The sequence below is a fragment of the Notechis scutatus genome, chromosome 1, assembly GCF_049901735.1.
Source record: "Notechis scutatus isolate UNSWTSFEM ecotype Mainland chromosome 1, rNotScu1.2, whole genome shotgun sequence".
Taxonomy (NCBI): Eukaryota; Metazoa; Chordata; class Lepidosauria; order Squamata; family Elapidae; genus Notechis; species Notechis scutatus.
The window spans coordinates 325736698-325763840 of record NC_142009.1 but is presented as its reverse complement, the minus strand read 5'-3'; the positions used below and the strand labels follow the sequence as shown (position 1 = coordinate 325763840).

Genomic DNA, 27143 nt, shown 5'->3' with positions numbered 1-27143 from the left:
CTGTGCCCAGAGCATTCTCCCTAGTAAGCTAATACTACCGTATTTATCGGCGTATAACACGCACTTTTTTCCCCCTGAAAATAGGGGGCAAATGATGTATGCGTGTTATACGCCGATATAATGTTAAGAAGCCTTCGGTGAATGCTGCTGGGATCGGGGATCAAGGACACAAATGAAAGAAGGGGAGGGAGGAAGCAACCGAAGCCTGTCCTTCTCTCTGGGTCAGCTCTGTCAGTCGCTCTCTCGCTCCTCCACCAGCACAGGAAGAAACTGCTTCAAAGAAGCGGGGCTTCCTGAAGCGCCCGTTCTCCCCCCCCCGCCCGCCCGCCCGCCCGCAGTGCTCCGTTCTGCCTGCCTGCCTGCCTTCGTTAATGGTTGAATCGGAACAGCTTCGGCTGAGTAAAAGAGGCGAATAGTTATTATTCTCAGCCGAAGCTGCTCCCAAACAACCAGAAACTAAGGCAGGCAGGCAGGCAGGCAGAATGGGACACTGTGGATTGAAGCGCGCGCGGGGGGTGGGAGTGGGGGTGAAACGGGCGCTTTCCTGAAATTTCCCTCTTAAAATGAAGATGCGTGTTATACGCCTGTGCGTGTTATACGCCGATAAATACGGTATTTCAAAAAGGGAGATAAGATTAATCGGGCATAATTTGTTTGTGACAAACTCATGCTGGCCCTTGCTAATTGCTGAGCTCCTTTACATATGTTCACAAGTATCACCGTCTAGTGTAGACATCCAATCTACTGGCCTATAATTTCCCAAATCATCCATCTTCTCTGGTTTGAAGCCAGGAACAACTTTTGTGCTCTTCTAGCCTTCTGGCAGGTGCCAATTTATCAGAATTTACAGCTGTCAGTCCAGTGATTTACCTTCAACAGATCCTTCAATACCCGCCTAGACAATGTTTGTTGATACACGGGATGATTCTCAGTTTCTGGACTTGTGTGTACAGGTAGTCCTTGATTTACGGTTCATTATTGAGCCCAATATTTCTGTTGCTAAGTGAGATGGTTGTTAAGTGAGTTTTGCCCAGTGGAGGGATTCAAATTTTTTTTTACTACCGGTTCTGTGGGCGTGGCTTTATGGGCGTAGCAGGGGACATGATCTGGAATAATGTCAGGTTTCCAAGTGACAAAATCCATTTTAAAAGAAAAAAGCAAAGTTTATTTTCCAAGAAAATTTCTTTTATTTAGGAAAGCATCAAACTGGCAAAGTCCGTGATAATTCCGGATCTGACACAACCCCTAGAAGTCACATTCTCCAACAGAAGTAATTCAATGTTGCTTGATGTCATAAATCTCCACCTCAAGGGGCCTAAGCACAGTCAGTTCGTTTTCCCACGGGAAGAAGAATCACCTAGCCTAAACAACTCTCTTTATCTCCACTCCTCCCCACTTAGGAATGTGGCAAGCCCAAAACCCTTCCCCCATGACCGCCAAAGAGAAAGTAAGAAAAAGAATATATACTAAGCCTAACTAAAATGGCTACACATATGTCTATTTCGGGCTTGACGGATACTGTAAAATATCCAGCCAGAGGGTTGGTGTTTGCCAGTTCTCCAAACTACTCAAAATTTCCACTACTGGTTCTCCAGAACTGGTCAGAACCTTTTGAATACCACCTCTGGTTTTGCCTCATTTTACGACCATTCTTGCCACAGTTGTTTAGTGAATCCCTGCAGTTGTTAAGTTAGTCACATAGTTGTTTAGGTGAATCTGCCTTCTCCATTGACTTTGCTTGTCAGAAGGTCGCAAAAGGTGATCACATGACCAGGGACACTGCAACAGTCCCCCCCCCCCAAAAAAACCGCCAGTTGCCGAGCATTTTGAATTTTAATCACATGACCACGGGAGTTGCTGCAACAGTTCTAAGTGTGAAAAAACCATCATAAGTCACATTTGTAAAATTTGTAATTTCAAACGGTCACTAAACCAATGGTTGTATCGTCCACGATCCCAGAAGCCATTCTGAGATAGCTCCTTGGGTTACTAGAAAGACGCTGCTACTGCTTGCTATCCATTCCTTTAATTATTGAATGGTTTTACCTCAAGGAAGTTTTTCTTATTTCCTTGAAGGAAGAATTAACGTGAGTTGTGAGGGTGGTGACACCTTCTCTTAGTCACCTTCAGTGTAGTTTCTTTCACCTTCAGCTAGCTCTTTCTTGTTCTATAACTATTGGCAGAGAGGAGGCATCTTCTCTGGTTTGTGTGACAAGGAGAGATGAAGATAGCCTGGAATGAAGACAGTCTCCATATTACATAATCTTGGCAGAGGAGGGCAAAACCATCCTCTCTCATTTCAAAATGTGCCTCTCTCTTATCAGCCTCTATCATAAGAACAAATGTGGACTGTTTTTTATCCTTAAGTCAACCCTCTTGTTAAAGTTTCTTTTCCACTGGGTTCCTATTTCAATTCCTCCTTCAAATCTGAGGCAATTGCTGACATGCCTCAATTTAAAATTATTTGTTTAGCCACCGTTCAAAGTTACAAATTTTTTCACACTTAATTTTTTTTTTTTTAGTTACAACCGATCCTTGCACTTATAACCATAGCAGCACCCCCAGGATTGTGTGATTAAATTTCAGGCACTTGGCAACCAGCCTGGATTTACCACAGTTGGCAGCATTCTGGGGTTATTTGATTGCCATTGGTGACCCTCCCAGCTGGCTTCTTACAAGCAAAGTCAATGGGGGAAATACAGATTTGGTTATCGATAGCCTGATTCACTTAACAGTTGCTATTTTTCAATTAATGACCATGAACAAAAAAGGTTGTAAAATCACTTAATAACCCCCTTACTTAGCAGTGGAAACTCTGGTCTCACTTGCGGTCATAAGGGGGCCTAAGACAACTGGCCATGGTCAACTCACTGCGGCCAAGTTGCCGCAGGACAACTCACCATGGGACAATTCAGTGCTTTTGTCAATTCATAAAGCATTCCTGTTTTGCTCTCAAGTTGCCATAAGAAGGAGGGGGAAGAAGAAAGAGGGACTCTGACAGCTGCATTAATAGTTTTATTCAAGTACTTTTATTATTGATGACCAAGTTTTCATCAAAATTATTGTATTTCTGGACTGACGTTTTTATTTTATTGATGGTTATGGTTTCATCAAAATTAAGTTAACTTTTGTATTTGTTGAATTGTCCCATGGCGAGTTGGCCAACTTGTTCCATTCCGTTTGCAAGTCGAGGACTAGTCGAGGAAGTAAGTCCCATTGAAGCCCTCAACTTTTCCCTAGTGCTGAACATAGGTGTAATTCTAAACTTCAACTCTTGACATTCCTCAGCACTAAAGATTAGTTTAAGATCTTGGAAACTGGTTTTTAGCAACATCTAGAGAGGGCCCAATCAGAGATGGATCTGCACTCCACTACTCAGCGATGCTATTCTAACAGAAGCAGAGAGTTAATATATTATAATATTAATTCTGTCAAAAAAGGGGCATCAGAAGTATCCATAAGGGAGTCGGTGGGGTTCAAAAAAATCAAGATTGCAGCTGTGACTACCTGACTGATGCCCCCTCCTTTTGTATGATATATGCAAAAAGGAGGCGGGGGGGCTTTGATTGTGTAGTTGTGGTCACTATCTCGACCTTTTTTCAGCCTCTTCCCTCTTGGATGCCTGAGAAGTATACAACTGTTTCGCAATCAAGGACCAGACTACAAAAAATGTTACGTACGTTTACATGTTTCTTAAATGAAGTCACATTAATTGATGAATGGTTAATTAGATTACTTCCCACGGATTTAATGACTTTTCTGTGCTTTAAATCAGCCTCAACCTTGGGAGCAAATTCGTATTGAGCGGGGAGCAGGATTATCTGGCTGCATTTTTTTGCAACTGATCTAAAGAGTTTACACTGAAATGACAGCTGACACGCAAATGTTTAGGAGAATATTTATCTCTCGGCCTCACTAGATAAACCAAACCATGAAATCAACTCCACAGGATGGATAAACCTACTTTTATGGAGTAGCACTATAGTAATAGCATCTTGAAAGTCTGATGATGCTGTATCTGTTCCTCTGATAGTTCAGCGAACTAGGGTGTTGTTTGTCTGAGCTGCTTCTGAACGTTACAAAAGGCCTCAGGCCCTAGGCAACTGAGCCTGCATATCTCTGTCAGGTCATCCCCCTTACTCTCTGCATCATTTTTTTTAACTTTAGCAAGTTCAAGATGTCTGGTCTTCAATTCCCAAAATTCCTCAGCCAGCAATATATAAAAGCAAAGTCCTTTCGTTCCCCCCCCCACCCCCCCAAAAAAAAAAAAACCTGTTTATCAAATCTAGAAGAAAACCTTGGGCTTCAATTGTACATTTTTTAAAAAAATATTTGAAATAAAATTATAAATCTGTTCTCAATGTTTATTAGCTTTCTTACAAGTCTTCCAAACATGATGGAAATACCTTCAGAATCAGATTGGTTAAATTTCCAACATATATTTGACATATCCTTATATGATAATTTATCAGTTGTTAAAATATACTGTAGGTAGCCCTTGACTGGCAACCATACATTGGGCATAAAGCAACCAGGCTGCATTTTGTTTGCATGCCATGATCATGTGATTGCATTTTACAAATGTTTTTGACAAAATCAGTCCATAGAAAAGCATGGGTTTGCTTAACAACCATGACATTGACTTAATGACTGCCATTAAAAAAGGTCATAAAATCAGGAGAGTCACGTGCCTGGCCCACTTTATGATCATCACAAGTTACGACCATGATGGGCAGGCTCTATTACAGTCATGTTATGAAGACTACCTGTATCAATGGTACATCTTATATATTAAAAATATATATTTTAAATTGTAATTCAATGAAAATGTCAAACCCTTTCTCTGCCTAGCCTCTCATTGCTTAAAGGATTAAGCTCTATCCAAAGCTGTTTGTCTATTGTCATACCATATTTAACATATTCATCTTCCATATTCATAGACATTTAAATTCACCTTTAGTACAGAAGTCCAATTGAAAATCAGTTTTCTTATTCATCAAAACAAAATACTTCTCATCCAATTTGAACCCCTATGTCAACTGAGCATAAGTAAACCATTGACAAATATGACCTTTTTTCTAGTTGTTTTTTGGTTTTTAATTTAGGGAGGTCTAAATTAGGTTTAAAGTTATTAAAGCTGAGAAATACTGCTCTACAATATCAGAATAAATACCAATAGCCATCACTATTGCGGCTTTTTTCGGAAATATGTGTAGGTTTGAAAAGGTGCTTTAGAAGTCAGCCTTCCTCGACCTGTGGGGCAAAAATAAAAATATAAGAGAAATTGGAACACCAAAGGCTTAGGTTACCATCTTCACCAGCTACCTTAAGGCAGAATTGCATCGAAGAGAAAGAATGCAGGGGCTGATTCTTACGCAATCTGATTTTTGTGCAAAAGTATCTGTTCACACCCGTATCACTTGCAAGTTTTGCTTGAACTCATGCCACCTTCTCCCAGTTGGCAGCTGCTGCACTAGTTATCTGGGAAGAACATCTAAGCTACAACCTCAACCTGCAACCATTTGGCTATTTCAGGAAATGAGCCTGAATTTTAGCCTACTTCACCTAGCTTGCTAGTTCTTTAAATCCCCACTGTTGGGCTTGACTTAAATAGGAAGATTCAAAATCCATTTAAGACTCTTGGGTACTTATGTGTAGGTCACATGCCCGCAGGCAATGTCTACAGTTTTACAAGCATCAACAGGTAGATGATGGAAAGATCAAAAGATAGTTGAGTGCACCAAAGATGTTTGGCAAAACCTGTAGCCAATCCACCCTTCTTGGGAAGGGAGCTTACCTGGTCATATAGAGGCTTCTCTCCTGAATGTAGAAGAGACTCCCTTTTCTACCGCAGTCTTTCTTGCAGAAATAACGAAATATTAAGCTAAGGAAAGGGTGGGATGGGTACTGTGATTGAGGAGGGAGAACAGTTATATACAGGTAGTCCTTGGCTTACAATCACAAATCAGAATCAGAATAGAACTGGAAGGAACCTTGAAGTCAATACAGACAATACTGCTACCCTACAAAAAGATCTTGACTATGTATCAGAGTGGTCAAACAAATGGCAACTTCAAATCTCAACAAATAAATGCTCTGTCCTACATATTGGCAAAAAAATCAGAAAATAAAATACAAGCTGAATAGCCAAGATCTTGTTGATGACCCAAGCTCTGTAAAGGACCTTGGAATACTCACCTCTAATGATCTAAGTGCTAGAGCCCACTGCAACTACATAGCCAAAAAGGCATTAAGAGTTGTTAACCTAATCCTACGTAGCTTTTTCTCTGGTAATATCACACTACTAACCAGAGCATACAAAACATTTGCTAGACCAATACTCGAATACAGTTCATCAGTCTGGAACCCTCATTACGTATCTGATATTAACACAATTGAGAAAGTCCAGAAATATTTCACAAGAAGAGTTCTCCACTCTTCTACTGTTTGTAGAATACCTTATGCCACCAGACTTGAAATTCTAGAACTAGAAAACCTTGAATTACGCCGTCTTCGGTCTGACTTAAGCATGGTATATAAAATCATACATTGCAATGTCCTACCTGTCAATGAATACTTCAGCTTCAACCATAACAAACACAAGAGCACACAATAGATACAAACTCAAAGTAAACCGCACCAAACTTGATTGCAGGAAATACGACTTCAGCAATAGAGTGGTCAATGTCTGGAATACTCTACCCGACTCTGTAGTCTCTTCCCAAACCCCAAAAACTTTAACCTTAGACTGTCTACTATTGACCTCACCCCTTTCCTAAGAGGTCTGTAGGGGGCGTGCATAAGCGCACCAACGTGCCTACCGTCCCTGTCCTATTGTTTCTCTTATTCTTTTATTTTTCTTATATGTACCCATTTCATGTATTCACAACTATGTATACACTTATACTTATTATCTTGTAAACAATTGGCAAATCAAATAAATAAATAAATAAATAAATATAATCCACCCTCCTGCTTAAACTGGAAATCCTATACCATGTCAGGTAAGTAATTGTCCAGTTTGCTTGCTGAGGAACTCTGGGAGTTGAAGTCCACAAGTCTTAAAGTTGCCAAGGTTGGAGACCTCTGATTTAGACTAGCCAAACCCAAATCCTTCAACAGTTTTTCATATGTTTTAGCCTCCAGGCCTTTAATCATCAGTTGCTCTTCTTTGCACTTTTCCCAAAGTCTCAATCTGAAACCAAAGTCTCAATTGAAACCAAAATTTTCGTTGCTTAATAAGGCAGTTGTTAAATGAGTTTTGACCCATTTTATGGCTTTCTTGCCACAGTTGCTAGGTATATCACTGCAGTTGTTAAGTTAGTAACCCGGTTGTTAAGTGAATCTGGCTTCCCCACTGACTTGTCTTGTCAGAAGGTCGCAAAAAACGACCAAGTGACCACAGGATCCTGTCCCTGTCATAAACACATGCAGTTGCCAAGGGTCCAAATTTTGATCACGTGACCATGGGGATGTTGCAATGGTTATAAGTTGAGGACTACCTTGACTTTTAGCAGACAATATTTGTAGCTCAGGCTTGAACCATGATGGAGTTCTTGGTGTTCTCTGAGCTTGGTTGTTTTGCTTGCAGATATATTTTTTCAGGGCATTGATCAAGTTACCTAGTCAAGTCCTGAAATGTCTGTAAATAAACCATGAAGCTCAGAGAGAATTAACGACTCCATAATTCACTTTTTTGAGCACTGTTTATATTTGGGTGGTAGGGAGGAAGTTGAGTGCTATGGAAATAAAGTGGTTAATTGCATGTGAAATGAAAACAAGAGATGCCTGCTCAATGCCTGTTAATATAGACCAGGTGTGTCAAACTCTATTTCACTGAGGGCCGCATCAGGATTGTGTTTGACCTCAAAGGGGGGTGGGGGGGCGTGGCCAGCTCGATGTCACTCATTGAGGCTTCATTTTTGGCTGCAACAGCTTTCTGCTGCCCTCTGCCAGCCAAAAGGGAGCTCGGGAGAGCAGTATGCGGCCTGCCTGAGCTTTTTTCCTCTGGCAGAGTCACTGTGGGCCTGCCCTTCACTGTTTCTACGGCGGGCCCGTGGGCCAGATCTAAGCACCTTGTGGGCCAGATCTGGCCCCCAGGCCTTGAGTTTGACACCCCTGATATAGACTATATACCAAAGGAAATGACCAGCATTAAATATATATTTTTTAAAATAAAAGTTTTTTATTTTTATTTTTTACACATCTCTTCACGTGAGCAACGTGATTCCAAATTACAGCATTTATACATAGTCATAATTACATTTTCAACTTTCTTATTTAATATCACATCAAATTATTATCCACTCCACTAATCTTTAAATAAATTTCCTTAGCATTAAAGAAATATGTTGAGAGGGTTAGGTCATCTAGAGATAATGAACAATAGTTAGGCTACAAACCAACTACATGAAGAAAAGGAACTACATGGGTAGGGAGAAAGGAGAAAGGAATAAGTTGTGGTTGGATGGAGTTGATGAAATCTTCAGAGAGATGGAAAACGATCAGCGGTATAAACTGTGGGCACTTTCAAGGAAGCAGATAGAGAAAATACTTCCAACTGTGACTTTTGAGTGGCACCACAAGGAAGAGCCTTTCTATGTAGAAATCCCTTCCTGCTTCTTGGGGAAGTCAATTTCACATAGTGGCTTAGAAGGAAAATATATTTATTTATGTTAGTGTTTGTTAAACAAAGAGCTTACAAAATCCACGCAGCTTCTGGTTGTTTTAATGCTCTTGTTCTTGCTTCAAGTTGGATAGTGCCAGCTGTTGGCTCAATCTCTCAGTGACTCAAAGCTGCGTTTCTTTTCTTGATGCCCGATGCACAACTGTGTCTAGATATGCTCTCCTGGTCCCTTTAGGCAATGATTGCAAGATTGAAAGGATGCGGCTACTTCTTTTCCTCCCTAATCACATAACGCCCCAAATAAAACAACAACAAAGTGCAAGGATTCATTTAGTGACGTTGATGATGGTTTGCGATGGATGGCTAAAAAGCGTAACTTCAATTTGGTTTTGGACAGTGGGAAAAATGGCTTGCGTTGAACATTGAATGACTGAGAGTCCATTTTGTTCTGTGCTCATCTGTGTTAGAACTGACCTGAAATTATTTACACAATATATTTAAATGAGTCAAATGCGATTATTGCATTGCGCAAATCTCCTAATCCAGTTAATTAATCCTGGCAAGTAGTCTGAGATGGCTTCGTTTTGGTCCAAATATCTGGGACTAAACTATTTGAGCTCAGGAAACAAAATTTTCAAATGTACAGATATACTGGTGGTCCTCAGCTTATGGCAACAACTGAGCCCAAAATTTCTGTTGTTAAGTGAAACATTTGCTAAGTGAGTTTTGCCCCCATTTTACGACTTTTCTTGCCACAGTTGTTAAGTGAATGAATCCCTGCAGTTGATAAGTTAGCAACCTGGTTGTTAAGTGAATCTGGCTTCCCCATTGACTTGCTTGTCAGAAGGTTGCAAAAGGGGATCATGTGATTCTGGGACATCGCAATCATCATAAGTATGAATCATGGGGATGCTGCAAAGGTCGTATCTCTGGAAAACTATTGTAAGTCGCTTTTTTCAGGCCCGTTAAAACTTTGAAAGGTCATTAAATGACCTGTTGTAAGTCGAGGATTACCTGTACACACACACACAGAGAGAGAGAGAGAGAGAGAGAGAGAGGCTGTAGAGTGCCTATCTGATCCTGTTGCTTGAATCCCATCCTGAAATACAGCCACACAAAAAGATGCTAAGTCTCTGAAATGTTTTAAACAACTTTTAAAAAACATACACCAAAAAAGCGCTCTTTTTTCCATGCATTTTTACTTGCAACATTTCCCTGTAAAAGAAGATGATAAAGGTGAAACACCTGTCTTTTAAGACACCTGTGTGTGTGGGGGGAAAACTCCTATATTTTCCCCTTCCTCCACCTTTTTTTTTTAAAGGCCAAGGAAGGTATGCTTTATCATTACATCTATCTAATAGTTTTCCATGCATATATTTGATATCACTGTCCTATCCTGGATGTCTTGTCATACGATAATAAGAATTTTTAAAAAGTCTTATCACTTGACGCAATATGTTACCTTTAGTCTAAATTAGGTCTCGTCACACTTCTTGAGCTGGAAAGGTGCTCATGGCCTTAGTAATCTGTTCTTATAATTTTTATTTTTCTTCCATTTAGATATAAAGGAAGCTGAAAAACAATCGTGTTCCAGGCATCTATGGAAGGTGATGCTGAAACTGAAATTTCTGTGACTGTTGTCTGCAACTGATCAAAACTTAAAGGAGATACAGAGCTTTCCTCAACGACTCAAGACCTACAACATTGATTCTGTTCGAGGTTATTATTTTTTCAACTTCTCTGGAAATAGAAGGGGGGTTTCCCCCCCCCAAGAAGTAAAGAATGTAGAAAGATGACTTTTAAAGGGTGCATGAGCCCCATGCAAGATTTGGAGACACCATGGATCTATCATGTGCCTTGAAAAGCCAAAATTTAGTAACTTTTTTACTCCTAACTTTTCCATGTAAGAGAAAATGGGAAAGTTGAAATACCTCTCTTTTAGTTTTTGTGTGGAAAAAAACCCTAGCTTTCCCTCTTCCTCTTCTTTTTAAAGGCCAGGGAAGGTATGTTTTATCATCTTGCACCCACATAATATTTTTGTAACTACCGTAACAGCATAAGGGGGTGGTTTAAGAGGCTTATGCTTTCACCGACAGCTTTACTGTTGACTCTACCTCCAAAGTTCAGAATATTGGGGTGTTATTAATTTTTAAACAAAGTGAGCCTCCAAGTTCAAATGTGATTTACCACAAAGTAGAAACTGTTAAGAGCTGAGCAGTGAAAGGGCTGGCCCTTCAAATCCTGCTTGAGGTAACCCGCTAGCATTTCAGATGGAGAAGAATGGTTGTGTTCCTGATGTGGACCTCTGAGGTCTAATGTTCAGGTGAAAATCTGTTAAAGATTGTTTTAAAACATCAGGATTTCCCCCTCTCCCCTTCCCTGCCCTTCCCCCACACCCAGACCAGCATTTTCAGGGACAAATTGGATTTTCATTCATGACAGATATCTTATTTTTGAAGTATCAATCGTTTGGGCATAAATTAAATCCAGTTATTTATAATGCAACGTAGCACTTCTCTTTTATTAAACTTGCTGGAATACATTACGTGAATAGCATTATGTTAAACAAACCAGATGGACACCCTTCATGCAGGTTATTTCTCTCATTTTACATCAATGTCTATATTGTGCAGCCAAAGTCATTACTGGTATATTATTTTTTTCTCTTTAAATCTCAATGTGGTTTAGAATTACTCCTAAGACACATACATTTTCAGGTAGAAAGATAAAGTGCCAATCATTTAAACATATAAAATAATAAGTGTGACATACAAAAGGATCAGTATGTTTTAAATTTTGTAACTTTAAGGTGTGTGGATTTCAACTTCAGCTTGGCTGGAGAATTCTGGGAGTTGAAGTCCACACATCTTAAATTACCAAATTTGAAAAACACTGTTATAAATCAAATGGAAGTATATATGAAGTATACATATAACCTTGTAGTAAGGATCATGACAAAAGAGGAGTGATCATTTTAATGATTATTATCCATTTCTTCTTTTGATCTTTTTTATCATGGCTCCATCCACTTAACAAAGAATAGATCTTGGTACGGTTTTAATCAGGATTGCAGTCTGAAAAACCCTTGCTGAAGAAAATCAAGTGAGTCAGAGGTGTGAAAGAGGTAACATTAATTAGTGAGCATTAAAAGGTTTAGAACAGACCAAAGCTTCCTTTGTGCTTGTACTGAAAACTACAAATGCCATGATTCTTGCTAGTGATTTTCAGCCTTCATGATTCTTGGTTAAGTTTTAAGGAACCAAAACAACCAAAAATATATAAACTGTGTCTTTAAACTAAAAACTGCCAAAAGTAGGGAAAAAATCAGTTCCATTGAGAAGATTAGGATTGGTAAAATGGGTAGATTAAGATGCTCAAAAGAACCACAATGGGCTGGAAAGATTGGTAAAACCCATCTCAAATCATTCAAAACACCAAACCAGCCTTAAAATGTGTCACCAACCTTCTTGTAATTATCACAAGATTGCATTATTTTCATACCAAATACTAATACCAAACTATTACTAGATTTTAAGCTGTCACCTGATAGAGCATTCTCTGGGGATCTCAATGCAAACTTTATGAGCACTGAGTGAGATTTCAGCTACTTTATATGTTTATTAAATGTGGGGGGAGGCATTGTATAGTATGTTGAGCCCTGATCTAAAAGGTAAGGGAATGTAGCCAAGTCACTGAATCATAGAGTTGACGTCCTAGAAGTCCAACTGCCAACCCACGCTCAGCACAAGAATCTAAATTAATGCTTCCCCAATGGATGGCTCCCAGGCCATCATTAGAACACTACCAGTTAAGGTGAATTATTGGGAAATATCTTAATTATCCTAACTTGAATTCATTTTATGCACAGGATTACTTCCCTATGATTTACTCAAAAGGGAGTTGTAAAGGCACTCTGCTTGGCATTTTTCAACCACCGTTATATCACCTCAAATGTCATTTGCCTTCATGTCTCTACTATCCTTAGTTTGTCTCTCTTTAAAAAAAAATCATTGAAGTAGGGGATCATCCTAAAGAGCCATGGTGGCACAGTGGTGAGAATTGCAGTACTGCAAGCTAATTCTGCTGACCTCCAGCAGTTTGATTTTCACTGGCTCAAGGTTGACTCAGCCTTCCATCCTTCCAAGGTTGGTAAAATGAGAACCCAGGTCGTTGGGGGCAAGAGGCTGACTCTGTAAACCGCTTAGAGAGGGCTGTAAAGCACCATGAAGCTGTATATTAAGTCTAAGTGCTATTGCTATTGCTATCCCATGGCAGGGTGTCCCACCGGTTATTTCTGCATTGCATAAAGAAATACATGAAGAATTGTCTGCCCAACAATTTCATTGAAAACAAACACACAGGTAAAAGGGCGAAGCGTTCTCGGTTCCCTCCTTTTACAGCACTGCCACAACAAATTGGCCATATCCACGTGTTCCAGGCTGCAGGGGTATGCGCTGCCGTGCCACATCACTCCAAGGCTCTGGGCCTAGGACATGGGCCCTGAGCACAAAGGGGAGATGCTATCCCCACCTTGCACCACGAAGGAGGATTATCACATCATGTCAAGCAGCTGAAGAAGCTTTACTGGTTGTTGGTCGAAGGTTGGTGGCTGAACATCCTCCAGGTGCGGTAATCCTTTGCTGTGAAGACCGGGGTGTGGAGAGAAAGGTGGGGTACATAGCCCGGTTTCCCCTTCAGCTCCTCAGCACAGCGATTGCGGTTGATGACTGGGGAAAAAAAAGAGAGAGAGAGGTTGTAATTCAAAAAAAGCTGGGGGGAAATTAAGGTGGATTTCCTATTTTGCATATGCATCACTGGAGGTTTGTAAGCAGAGGCTGGACAGCCATTTGTCTGGAATGGTATATGTCCGTGATAGTGAACCTATGGCATACATGCCACAGGTGGCACAGAGCCATTTGGGCTGGCACGCAAGCTGCAGGCAAACTTACCTCACTGCATATGCAGGCGCCTCACAGCTGATTTTTGGCCGGTTTGAGGCCTTTTTTGGCCTCCCAGAGGCTTGAGGAAGGCTTATGCAGGCTTTGCAGGCCAAAAAGTAGCCCCATTTCATCACTTCCTGTTTTTTCTGAAAATACCGGAAGTGATGAAACGGGGCTAGTTTTTGGCCTGCAAAGCCTGCCACAAGCCTTCCTGAAGCCTCTGGGAGGCCAAAAAGGCCTCAAACCAGCCAAAAATCAGCTGTGAGGTGCAGTGCAGATTGCACATGCATGCGTAGGGTTTGTGCATTGCTTTCTGGGTGCTGGCACGCGAGCACGAGCATGCAAGCGCATGCACTATTTTTGGCACAAGTGCCCAAAAAGGTTAGCCACCACTGGTATATGTTTTCTTGCTTCAGCAGGGGGTTGGTCTAAGTCCCTTCCAACTCTCTTATTCTATATTCTGTATACACCTCTTCATGGCCTAGGAATTGGGAGGAAGCTGTTGTGTCAAAACACCTGGAAGTGCCTCTTAGGGGATCAAAGAAGGTGCCCACCTATTGCATGCAAGATTCAAGACCAGCAATTCAAAGAAAAACCATCAAGATGGCAGGTGATAGGAAAAGGAGCCATTCTTAACCTGAGAAGGTATAGGTAGGCCTTGACTTACAGAAATTTTGGACTCTTTTGTTGTCGTACACCAAGGGTCTTCAACCTTGGCAAGTTTAAGACTTGTGGACTTCAACTCCCAGAATTCCTGAGCTAACATGACTGGAGGAGGAATTCTGGGAGTTGGAAGTCCACAAGTCTTAAAGCTGTTTGAAGATCCCTGTCATACATCAAGGCCTCTCTCTCTAGTGTGAAAAATATTTTTTTTAAAATCCAGATCAATTTCACTGGATGATCCATTTTTTTCTAGAATTGGGGGAAAGGCATATAGGGTGAGGATTGAGGTCTCCCCTTGTACACTCACGAACCATATTACAAGTCTCTGATGGAGCCAACCTGCCTGAGTTTCCCCCCACATTCCTTCGTCCCCATAATCCTGCTTCGTACCATATTCTTTGCCAGGAATACTCTTATCCTTCCATAGAAAAGCACTCCATCGTGTGTTAGGATCCGAATACTGAGGAGGGATGATTGGATCATACCAGCTGCTGTCTCGCAAATGCAGGGCGTAACCTAAGGATAAAAAAGAGTTAGACGCACCGATGTGAACTTGCATGGTGTTGCTACAGCCAAAAAAGCCAATGTTTTATTACAGGGGTGGGGAACTATGGCCCTTTTATGACTTGTGGACTTCAACTCCCAGCATGGCTGGCTCAGGAATTCTGGGAGTTGAAGTCCACCACAGCTTTAACTGGTTAGTTTGTTTAGCTCAGGGGTGTCAAACTTGCGTCGTCATGTGATGTATCTGGACTTTTTCCCCCTTCGCTAAACTGAGTGGGGGAGGGGCCAGCACATGACACAGTGAGTTTGACACCCCTGGATTAGCTTCTAGATCCATGATGGTGAACTTATGCAGAGGTGGCACGCAGAGCCCTCTCTGCGGGCATGCGAGCCGTCGCCCCAGCACTGTGCATGTGCTTGCACCTCCGGCCGGCCAGCTGGTCTCTGCCAGATGCAGGGGGAGCGAGGCGCACACGGGGGATGCATGCATGTGGGGTGGGTGAGATGGGGGGCATGAATGGGGGTGGGGTACATGCACGGGGGACGTGCATGGATTGCATTTTGGGGGTTTGCGCGCGCGCACACACACACATTCACACGTGCATGCTTTCGGCACCCGGTGCCGAAAAGGTTAGCCATTACTGTCCTAGATTCATGGTGTTCAAACTTTTTACCTTCCTTATTGATCTTCCCTACCAAAATCAGAGTACTATCCTTTAAAATTGATTCCTTTCTTAGGATATGGTGCATTTAAAGCTAAAAAATCCCCCACATCTTATGGCCTTGGTTTCTAACAAGCATATTCATTTCAATGTATGGAAGCTACTCTACACTAGAAAACCCCAATATATGGACAGAACTAGTGCTATAGTGCCTCCTACTGGCCAGTATCAAATACAGGTAGTCCTCAATGTGCAACTGTAACTGATCCCACAATTTAGTCTTATAACATGATGGCCATAAAGTTGATCACTATGTGACCGTGATCAATTCCAGAAACTTTTAGGCAGTGGTCATTAAGCAAATAGCGCAGTTGTTAAATGAACTCAGTTGGGACAAATGTTAGCAGGTAGCACAAAATGACTGTGGGGTCACCTTGTATGGTGACTTTGGTGTAAGGGTGGAGGTGCTGGAGGAGGAGGAGGAGGACAAAAGGGTGCAGCTTCTGGTCCCTCATTGACCACAGAAGTTCTCTGGAGAGAGAGACCCACGTTCTAATCCTTCAGCTAAGGAAGCTACCTGGGATCTTTTGGGCCAGTTGTCCACAGCCCACCCACAGTGGTTGTTATGGGCAAAAATAGATATTGTACTACTCTTACATAGTAATATAATAACACTTAGACTTAGATACCACTTCATAGCCCTTTAGAGCAGTGATCCCCAACCTTTTTTACGCCGCGGCCCGGTACCGGCATTAGCTGGGCGCCGCCATCTTTTTGATGAAAAGTGCTTCCGGTGACCTCACCGGAAGCACTTTTCATCAAAAAGATGGCGGCGCAGCGCTCGGTGAGCTTTTCCGGGTAGAAATGGCTTTACCCGGAAAAGCTCACCGAAGCGCGCGCCGCCATCTTTTTGATGAAAACGTGCTTCCGGTGAGCTTTCACCCGGAAAAGCTCACCGGAAGCACGTTTTCATCAAAAAAAGATGGCGGCGCCCAGCAAGCCAGCGGCCCGGTAGGACTTGTTCCGCGGACCGGTACCGGTCCACGGACCGGTGGTTGGGGACCCCTGCTTTAGAGCACGGATCCTCAACCTGTGGGCCAGGGCCCATTACTGGGCTGTGGCCTCTTGGTCACCAGCCTGCATGAGTGGCTGGCCAGTGCATGTGTGTCTGTGTGTGTGTGTGTGTGCGCGCGCGTGCGCACGCATCCGCCCTCATGCTAGCATTGCCGCGTGCATCACACGGTCGCTAGTGTCACCATGAGTGTCCCACGGGGGGTCATGGCCCCATTTGCCTCATTTGCATGGGGCACATGCACACAGGCCCATTCATGCGCGCACAAGCATGCATAAAGGCGCCCCTTCCCTCCCCCTCTGGGCCGCCAACCCAGAAATGTTGGGAACTTTGTTCTAGTCCAACTCCCTGCTCAAGCAGGAGACCCTACACTAGGGGTCCGCAACCTGTGGGCCGTAGCCTATTGGCCACCGGGCCGCATGAGTGGCTGGCAAGTGCATGTGTTTGTGCGTGTGCACCCCCACTCATGTTAATGTCACCAGGAACGTCACACAGGTACTAGTGTCGCCTTGAGCATAGCTCGGCCACTGGCGTTGCTGCAAGAGTTGCACGGGTACTCATGGCCCCATTTGTGGCACATGCGTGGTCCCATTTGTGCATGCACATGTAAAGGCGCCTACTCTTCCCTCCCCTCCGGGCTGACAACCCAAAAAGGTTGGGGAACTCTGCTTTGTAGGCCTCTCTAAGCATTTTACAGAGTCAGACTATTTCCCCCAACAATCTGGGTCCTCATTTTACTGATCTCAGAAGGATGGAAGGCTAAGTCAACCTTTAACCTGGTGAGATTTGAACTCCCAGCTGTGGACAGAGTTTGCTTACAATACTGCATTCCAACCACTGTGCCACCAGGGCGCTTGGTGTCAACGTTCCAGGGAACCTCCATTCCAGTCAGTAACTCCGAGACAAGCATAATCTCAAAAGTACTTTTATTAGAATAACACCTGGCACTTTGTGGAATTTCCTGGCACTTTGTGGAATTTCAAAACTAAGTTTCCCGGACTTCCCACAATGTCCCAACCTACAAACCATCCCCTTTTTACTCATCATCACATCACATGAACCAATCCCAAAGTAAGTTCCATTTTTTCCTGCACCATACTCTTTGACCTTGAACTAACAAAAGAATTCTATTTTGTCTACTAAAAGCTATTCAATTAAAATCACCCCCGTCCAACTTTCTCAAGCTATGTGGCAGCAATGAATAAGGATTCCAAAGCTGACACCTGGGAAGAAACTATTAGTTAAATAATAATTTATTATGAACAGAGAATATTAATTAATATTATCTAATAACTATTTAATAATAGTTATATAATAGCCGCTTTGATCTAGTGCTTAAGGCTAGAGCTAAAGTTAGAAAGCGATAGAGCGTGAGTTCAAGTCCCACCTCAGCCATGTAAGACAACCGGGTGCCTTTGGGTCAATCACACTCTCTTAGCCCAATGTACCTCACAGGGTGGTTGTTGCGGGGGAAAAAGGAGGAGGAAGGTGTGTTTGCCACTTTGAGTTATTTGCAAAAATAGTAAAATAAAAATAAATAAATAAAATAAACAATTCTAACAATAATACAATTTGGTCAGAGTGGGCTAAAAGAAGATTTTGGGGGTGGGAGATGGCCAGGAGTAACTACGGCAACCTTATGACCTGTGGATTTCAACTCCCAGAATTCCTGAGCCAGCCATGTTAATTCAGGAATTCTGGGAGTTGAAGTCCACAGCTCCTAAAGTTGCCATAGTCGCCCACCTTAAATCTTAAACACTTACCAGGTGGTATAGCCTTCTCCTTTTTGGTATTGGACCTCTGCCAGCGGTGATAGGTCTCTCGGCCCAGGGGTTCAGTGATGGTGTACCAGGCATCGCGGTTGTGGCTGTTTGTCAGACCGGTATACCAGGTTTGAGGGATGGCATCCCACCCCATAGGGGTGAATTTCCAGCGGACGGCCTCTTTTATAACAGGGGCATTCCGGGGTCCCCTCAGAGAAAGATATTGATCACTGTCAAAGGGACAAAAAAAAAATCCATTATTCAGATGCCATCATGGCTGGCCAAAAAATGACAAAGAGGAATACGGATTTGGAGTGACCAACATGCCCAGGAGTAAATTGAGATTAAGTTCAGTTCAGTTTAAACTTACATTAAATGCTCTCTCAGAAGGAAGGATCTCTATTCAATTATTACTACTGTATTAAGTGCCAATCAAATTGGAGCAGTGGTTGAACCAAACTGTGATTCAGATGAAGTAAATATAAAGAGATCTTGACTTTCCATACATGCTGATTGGGTCAGAGCTATCAATACATAATTAGACAGGAAATATTCTGATTGTCAAACCTGAATTCGGTTAGGGAATCCTAAGGAAAGACTGAACATAGAATTGCCAGTCCAATAATGCACCTAGATAAATCTCTCTCTCTCTCTCTCTCTCTCTCTCTCTCTATCTCTATCTATATCTATCTATCTATCTATCTATCTATCTATCTATCTATATATCTATATCTATATCTATATCTATATCTATATATCTATATCTATATATCTATTATCTATATATATATATATATATATATATATATATATATATATCTATATATATATCTATATATATCTATATATATATCTATATATATCTATATCTATACTATATCTATATCTATATATATATATATATATATATATATATATATATATATATATATATATATATATAATGACCCGGTAATCCCTTACATGGAGGTGGAATCAGGGTGACTGAATGGAGCTCGAGAGTTTACTGACTGGATGCCCTTCCTGAAGCCTATGCAAAGTTCACAGCAGACAATTACTCATTGCGCCCAGAGAGAAAAATATCTGCCGCTACCTAGGATTGAACTCACAGCCTCCTGATTGTGAAGTGAGAACTCCACTTCTAGGCCACCATGCTGCTCACTTAGACAAATCTATACTATGTCCCTATCAGGAATACTACATACAGTTCTGATCAAAACATTTAGAAAAAGGATATAAGCTGCCTAGAGTCATCTTCAGTGAGATTGGGCAGCATACAAACTAGATAGATAGATAGATAGATAGATAGATAGATAGATAGATAGATAGATAGATAGATAGATAGATAGATAGATAAAAATAACTAGGAAAAGTGCATAAAATCAATTAAATTAACATGAATTAACAAGATCAGGGCACTTGTTAATGGTTTCCTTTTACTGAATGTGCTTTAGGCTGGAAAGAAGGTTCATAAATAAGATGTGCGCAATCATTTATGCCATAGACAAAGAGGATTAGAACAGAGTTATCCATAGGAAACAGGTCCCCAAAAGTCAAGATGGAAGCCACGATCATGCAATTGAAGCCCCACCCGTTTTATGACTTTGGTCATATGATTGGGGTTGCCATCTTGCCTTTTTTGACTTCCCCCGACCCCCTGAATAGAAAGTTTTCCTCATTCTCTTCAAACCAGGGATCAGTTCCCAAATGTGACAGCAAGAGGTAAAACAGACCAAAGAAAAACTTTCCCATGATGAAATCGATGCATTCAATATCACAGGATGTGGAGAGGGCCAAAAGCTAAATGGACTGGATCCAAATGACAGGTCTATTGAAGGTTAGTCTTCCTTCTGGGTTGCAGGACAAGCACTCTGAAGGAAAACAATGTTAGGAGGAGGATGTGTTTCCATCTTCTGTGAGCATCCCAAAGGCATCTAATTAGCCACTGTGGGACACCAAGCATTGGGTAAAGGGCTACTCTGACTCAAAAGAGCTGCTCTTAGCTTCTTATCTTCAAAATCTATCTCCTCAAGCTTGTTGTAGGAGTAATTTAATGGCTTATAATGGGACCACGGTGAGCTCACAAGGTTAGGACGCTGGCTCAGTAATTAGTAAGCCTATGATTGAGGTGATTCTGTGTGGAAGAGTGATTTCCCATCATTTGCTCCAGCTCCTAGCAAGGGAGCAATCACAAGTAGATAAATAGGTACCATTTTGGTGGGTATATTAATAGGGACATCAAAGGAGCCCCCAACCAGATGTCTCCTGGGCAACGGTGATGTCACCAGCTAAGCCTTTCAACTTGGAAGCATGATAGGTGCTTCCGTCACAAACACAAGCAAATGGTTTATAATCCAGAATTCCCTAAAGAGTTGCATAAAGAGTAAAAAGAAAAAGTGCTGAAAAGTGGGGAATGAGCCAACTGTTTTCTCTTTTTGTTCCATCTGTTATTTATTCTTCGAAAATAATCATTCATCCGGCCTTTTTGAAGCTGAATAGCCAAATCAACAGTTCCAAGCAATAATTGTGACAAAATGACACAAATTTGTAGATCCTCATTCACCTCCTGCGAGTCTCCAGGCCTGCATTTTGTAGAAAGGCTCATTTCAAAGGATGGGACTTTGGAGGGGAAATGAGCTCATTTAATCCACTATTTAGAATTAAAATGTTGTTCTGAATCTGGAAAGAGATTTGCACATGACCTTACCAACCTGACACACGATCTGAGCCCCTAAAATATATCCATAGGAAGCTGCAGAAAGGAAACTATCCTTTTGAAAGTGGAAGGGAAAGCATTGGGAAGAGGGCAAAGGCATGGTGGATTGGTTGTAAAATTTGCAAGATCCAAAGACCAATATGTAGGAATCAGGAGTATCTAAAGCAGTAGTGGGATTCAAATTTTTTGACTACCGGTTCTGTGGGCGTGGCTTGGTGGGCGTGGCAGGGGAAGGATACTGTAAAATCTCCAGTCAGAGGTGGTATTTGCCAGTTCTCCAAACTCCTCAAACTTTCCGCTACCGGTTCTCCAGAACTGGTCAGAACCTGCTGAATATCACCTCTGTTTTAAAGGGTGTGGTCAGAAATGGTGGCTGGATCGAATCTTTCCTGGATGTACATAACAAAGAGGTGGAGTTTTGATCACTTTTGCAGCCATGGCCATTTTGACTTTTTTGACTACACCCTGGTAAGAAAGTTATTCCCCCAGTAAGCTAGAAGAGGAAGGAAGGGAGGGAGGGAGGGAGGGAGGGAGGAAGGAAGGAAGGAAGGAAGGAAGGAAGGAAGGAAGGAAAGAAAGAAAGAAAGAAAGAAAGAAAGAAAGAAAGAAAGAAAGAAAGAAAGAAAGAAAGAAAGAAAATAAATAAATAAATTCTGGGAGCTGAAGTTCACATATCTTCAAGTTGCCAAAGTTGAAAAACATTGCCATAATAAGACGATATAAGGAAGCCATTTCTCCCTGTCAAATAAAGCCCAACATGTGATGGTTAGTAGTTTGCACCATTGTGAAGACACTCACCTGTAGACCGGAGTAGGGAAGTTAGTTTCTAAGGTGTTAAGAGGGACATATGGACGATTTAATACCAAATCCCGGTATGACAGGTCACGGAAATCCATGGTGGATGTCCCCTCCTGCAGCCCAGGCCAGCTTAAGAGAGTTTTCCTTTGGCAGGAGGGAAGAGCAAGATGAATCAGTCATTGTTTGACTTGCACACTTCCTGGCAACCATCCCCTTAGCAACCAGTGCAGCAACAAGGAGACAATGAATGATGGAGTGTGTTAGGTCCAAAGGACCGGAAGGGGGAGGAAAGGTATAGTAAAAGATCCTGATCAGGAAAAGTCCCCAATTTTTACAGAAGAGAAGAAGGGACAATGTCCTCCCCACACCTTTCCCCCCTCCTGGCATTGCTTGCAATGGTGTTGGCTGTATTCATACATCTTTTGGGGTCTTGGAGTGATATTATGAGAAATGGTGGAAGCTGGAAAAGGAAGGGTAGAGAGCACAGGGTCTAAGAAACCTCAAAGCATTCTAAGAGACTCTGCTAAATTAGCAACCCATCAATATGGGTTGGAAATTCCTCTTACATCAGTGTGTTTTTTAAAATTTGGCAACTTTAAGATACAAGGACTTCAACTCCCAGAATTCCCCAGCCAGAAGGCTGGAAGTTGGTCTACATATCTAAAAGTTGCCAAGGTTGAAAAACTCTGGTCAAGGGGTTCAGAGGGAGAGAGGATCCCTTTCCAATCCCATTCCTTGCCAATGAAATAAATATTGCTCAAAATTAAGTTTCTAAGTTAAAGACTCCAGGCACCACTCTGTTGTAATGACGAGGCAGTCGAGTTGTTTGATCATGAACAACTGAATCATGATGATCTTTATTGGAGTCTAGTCTTGCATTTATACACATTTTTAGTTATCCTCCATCACTGGTTAACTTTGGTTACTGCTTAACTTTCGTTACTGTTCAGCACAGTAATCCATACAATTAATTATCTCTAGTTAAAGTCTAACATATGTTTACTTCCTCTCTCTAATCCTTTAGATTAGTGACTTTGTTTACCTGAGTTGTATTTGCTTGGAAACATTCTTTATCTGAGGTTTGCCATCCGAGATTGGAACATTCCTGCAATTACAACTCTACACCACTCCAACAGTAATCAGCACTCAGATCAGCATCGATTAACTCCAAGGTCCACTTTAGACCAAGAATCATGTAAGCAACACCCCAATCAAGAAACTGCCAAAGAGCCATTAGTAAATAATACAGATGGGCAAGACACCAGAATATAAACTGGCAGCAAATAGTACTCTATGGTAGCACCTAGTTAGGGTATGGAAATGTCTGCAGGAAAACAAGAAAGCTCAGAGAACACCAAGGACTCCTCATCTAACCCCAGTGGATTCTGAAGCTTTCTAATAAAAAGCCCAGAAGTTTACAAAGGAAGACTATTTCAATGGCTAAATTTATGCAGCACACTAAATGAAAATCAAACCAATCACATTTTGTTTTAGCGTGTTGTTGAAGCCCAGCCAGTGATTTCTAAACCATGACTCACGCTTAAATGTGCTGTGTAAATGCAAGTAACTAGGATCTATTTTAATGTTATAAGTCAATAAACCATGGAGTGTGTGTGTGTGTGTGTGAATGTATGTATGTATGTTTTGGAAAACGCATGTTTAAAATAATTTAAATCCCTTCTTTGAAATCACCCTGAAGGAAAAGACAGGAGCATGCAGTGCGAAAAGAAACTATGAGCATTCTTTTTAATGCGAATTTTCCACTTTATGTTAGCTGATAAAAGATTTTAATGTACATGTGTATAACAGATAACAGAAGAACAGAGTTGGAAGGGACCTTATAGGTCATCTAGTCCAACCCCCTGCCCAAGCAGGAGACTTTACACTATTTCTGACAGATTGCAGTCCAGTCTCTTCTTGGAAGCTTCCAGTGATGAAGCTCCCACCAACTTCCAAAGGCAACTTCTGTTCCATTGGTTGATTGTTCTCACTGACAGAAAATTTCTCATTTCTAAGTTGAATCTCTCCTTGTTCAGTTTCCATCCATTATTCCTTGTCTGGCCTTCAGGTGCTTTAGAAAATAGCTTGACCCCTTCCTCTCTGTGGCAGCCCCTCAAATATTGGAACATTGCTATCATGTCTCCCCTGGTCCTTCTCTTCATTAGACTAGCCATGCCCAATTCCAGCAATCGTTCTTCATTTAGCTTTCAGTCCCCTAATCATCTTGGTTGCTCTTCTCTGCTCTCTTTCTAGAGTCGCAACATTTTTTTTATAGTGTGATGTATGCAAGGGAAATAGTAATGAAATATGTATATTAATTGAGTTAGTTTCTTTTGAAATGTGATTGAACTCTAGTCAACATCACTTTTCGCTGAGACCTTAAACAAACCTTATCCAGCCTGGATCCAAGAGAAAGGCTTAAAAAGAGCCAGTTTTGTTTGATGGTTAAGGCACTGGGCTACAAGCTGACAGATAGAAATTATATTCCCGGCGACTTTGAGCCAGTCACTCTCTCTCAGCCTTAGGAAGAAGCAATGGCAAATCACATCCAAAATCCTACCAATAAAACTGCAGGGATTAGTCCAGGCAATTCCCAGGAATCAATACCAACTCAAAAGGCATCAAAAACAAACCAAGAAAGATTTAAACATTTTTGCTGTAAACAACCAAAATTGCTTGGTGAAAGATAGTTGGAGCATGAAGCAGCACTGAAATGCATACTTGAATTTAGTATACAGATCGTCCTAAATTCTAATACAGTTTTAGTTTTAGGATAGTTAACAGTAGCAATGCATAAATCATTGGAAGATCGAAGCATTGCTTGGGGACAGATGTTTCTGGAGGAGATCTAACTTATGTGGTTGCTGAAAACCAGCAATTGATGGTAAGATTGGCAATAAATCTAAATTTTCTGCATAATATGTTATGAGCCTGGTCATAGCTGCAGGTTTATGATTTATTGTTGGAGAAACAGAGATATTTTAAGGTTTGTTCAACAACTTATGGTTTAAGCATTTGGGGATGTTTTGATATCCAGCCTGGTTAACACATTGAGCTAAATGAGTTAACTATAATTAAACAACTACAATGCTAAGGTCAAATACAGCATGAAACAACATTAACAAGTAACAAACAGATTAGATTATGGCATGAATGCAATGTGTGAAATCAATGTCTGAGGCTACTCAAAGATTCTATAACAGATTGCTTGCTTCTATTAATGGAAGCTTGAAATGGTTTCTATAGCAACTAAAAGCAATCTGCACATTTAACATTTTGAGATGATTACAACAAATGAAGAACTTTTCATTTTCCACATTAAGTTTAATAGAATCATCTGTAATTATTATTTCATCTATTATTTTCAACCGTGTTGTCAATTTTTAAACCATTATTTTAAACTATAATTTGCTAAATCTCAATGGCTGAATACTCACAATACAGTAAGCCTTAAACTATGGATTGTAAACTACCATTCAAAAGGCACAGATATTGTATGACGATATAAGAGCTTGGTGTGGGTTGAACCATGTTTGTGTGAACAGAGGCACCATAACTAAAGATCAGAAAGCCTGGCCTATCTAAAACTGTACAGTATATAAAACAAGAACATTCTTTGGGATTGCGCTCCTCAGCACCAAGGTCTGAATAAAAGAATAACAAGAGCTGGGAGGGACCTTGGCAGCCTTCTAGTCCAACCCCTTGTTCAAGCCAGAAACCCTATATCGGGATCTCCAAACTTGGCAACTTTAGGACTTGTGGACTTCAACTCCCAGAATTCTCCAGCCAGCATTTCATTAATTCTGGGAGTTGAAGTCCACAAGTCTTAAAAGTTGCCAAGTTTGGGAACCCCTGCCCTATATCATTCAAGACAAATGGTTGCCCAATCTCTTCTAAAAAACCTTGAGTGTTGGAGCACCCACAACTTCCAGAGGCAATTTTTCCTTCTTCACTGAACCAGGCATGTGCATGGACAGTGCATGACACATCCAGCCCACGGGCAGTGGGTTTGATAGCCCTGCTCTAATTGATTGTTGTCTGGAAATTTCTCCTTAGTTCTAGATTAGTTAGCTCCTTGGTTGGTTTCCATCCATTGCTTCTTGTCCTGCCTTTAGGTGCTTTGGAGAATAGGTTGACCCCCCTCTTCTTAGGAGCAGCCCCTGAGATATTGGAAGACTCAGGGGTGGGTTTCTACCGGTTCTGTCCACCTCTGTAGAACCGGTAGCTCTGAAGAGCAGCAGACATAGAACCGGTTCTATATCTGCTGATGTTTTTGCCCACCCGCCCGTCCGGGCTCTTACCAGACCTTTATTTCCTGCTTTTTCAACTCCAGCTGCAATGCAAGGCACAGCTGCAGTTAAAAAAGCAGGAAAAAAGTGCTTTTCCAAAGGCTGCTTCTCTGCACGTAGCGTGCTGATGACGATTTACAGGCGCATGCCGAACCTCGTAAATGACCGAACTGGTAGTTAACTCTGTCGGATCCCACCCCTGGGAAGATTGCTATCATGTCACCCCTAATCCTTCTCTTCATTAAAGTAGACATACCCAATTCCGTTCCTCATATATGTTTTACTCTCAAGTTCCTTAATCAGAAGTGAGGGGAAAAATTCAATGAAAACACATCCATTTCATAAATTCATTAATCACCTTAAGTTAAACCCCAAGAGACGCTCCAGTAGTACTGAATCATCTCTCTGTGAGAAATAGATTGACTTTACGTGAAAGTGGAAGTGAAAGTGAAATTGTACTACAGGTAGCCCTTGACTTATAACCTTTCATTTAGTGACCCTTCAAAGTTATAACAGCACCAAAAAAACCTGACTTATGAGCACTTACAAACATCGCAGCATCCTTACAGTCACATGATCAAAATTCAGGTACTTGACAACTGGCATATATATTTATGATGGTTATAGTACCCTGGGGTTATGTGATTGCCACTCGCGATCTTCCCAAGGGCCAAGGTTGAGAAACACTACACTAATTGAACGCTGTCCAACACGATAAAGGGAAAAAAGTGACTCTTCTCTAAATGGCAAGCATGCAAATCCCAGGGTTATTATGGATGGAATGAAATACTAGCCATCTTTTTTCTACCTTTTTTTAAAAATTGTGCAGCAACTTTCCCATTTACAAGTGTCCATTGTCATCATCCAAGTAGGTCATGGTTTTGCTTTTTCAAAATTTTCAGCATTGGTCACGGTTCCTTCCTACTGGAAGAGTATGCCTTACCAGTTGTCCTTGGATTTTAGCATGCATGATTTTTGCTATCATTTGCCAGGTCAATTCTGGAAAAATTAAAAACGTCCTCCTTTGTGCCATTTTGCTTATTATTAATATAAATGTACAACCCAATGAAGGCCAGTGCATTTTAAAATGTAACCCCGTTTTGAAAAGTA

General features: G+C 41.4%; 2 protein-coding genes across 6 annotated transcripts in view; one reads left to right on the top strand and one right to left on the bottom strand.

The window, feature by feature from the left end:
- Nucleotides 1-11212, top strand: part of LOC113414229 (uncharacterized) — a 53826-nt gene extending 42614 nt beyond the window's left edge. For 3 of the 5 annotated variants that reach the window (XM_087952612.1, XM_087952611.1, XM_087952610.1), the window contains one exon: nucleotides 10187-11212. In XM_087952612.1, the coding sequence (XP_087808738.1) occupies nucleotides 10187-10202 (16 nt within the window). In that variant the 3' untranslated portion in view covers nucleotides 10203-11212. Of the gene's footprint in view, nucleotides 1-3603; nucleotides 3677-10186 lie in introns of all 5 variants that reach the window. The other 2 variants (XM_087952609.1, XM_087952608.1) reach the window with 1 other exon arrangement.
- Nucleotides 10675-22211, bottom strand: TEKTIP1 (tektin bundle interacting protein 1). Its single transcript, XM_087952619.1, has 4 exons — nucleotides 21745-22211; nucleotides 18231-18460; nucleotides 14620-14745; nucleotides 10675-13353 (listed from the first exon to the last, which is right to left on the bottom strand). The coding sequence occupies exons 1-4, from the start codon at nucleotides 21840-21842 to the stop codon at nucleotides 13208-13210; spliced, it is 600 nt and encodes a 199-aa protein (XP_087808745.1). The 5' UTR covers nucleotides 21843-22211; the 3' UTR covers nucleotides 10675-13207.
- Between the last annotated feature and the right edge of the window lie 4932 nt (nucleotides 22212-27143).

Excerpts from the sequence above, each read along its gene's own strand:
- TEKTIP1 (XM_087952619.1), bottom strand. The coding sequence starts at position 21,842 with ATGGATTTCCGTGACCTGTCATACCGGGATTTGGTATTAAATCGTCCA. Across the intron at positions 18,461-21,744 it reads TTCCCTACTCCGGTCTACAG|TGATCAATATCTTTCTCTGA; the intron begins GTGAGTGTCTTC and ends TCCCTTTGACAG. Across the intron at positions 14,746-18,230 it reads GGAGAAGGCTATACCACCTG|GTTACGCCCTGCATTTGCGA; the intron begins GTAAGTGTTTAA and ends TTTTATCCTTAG.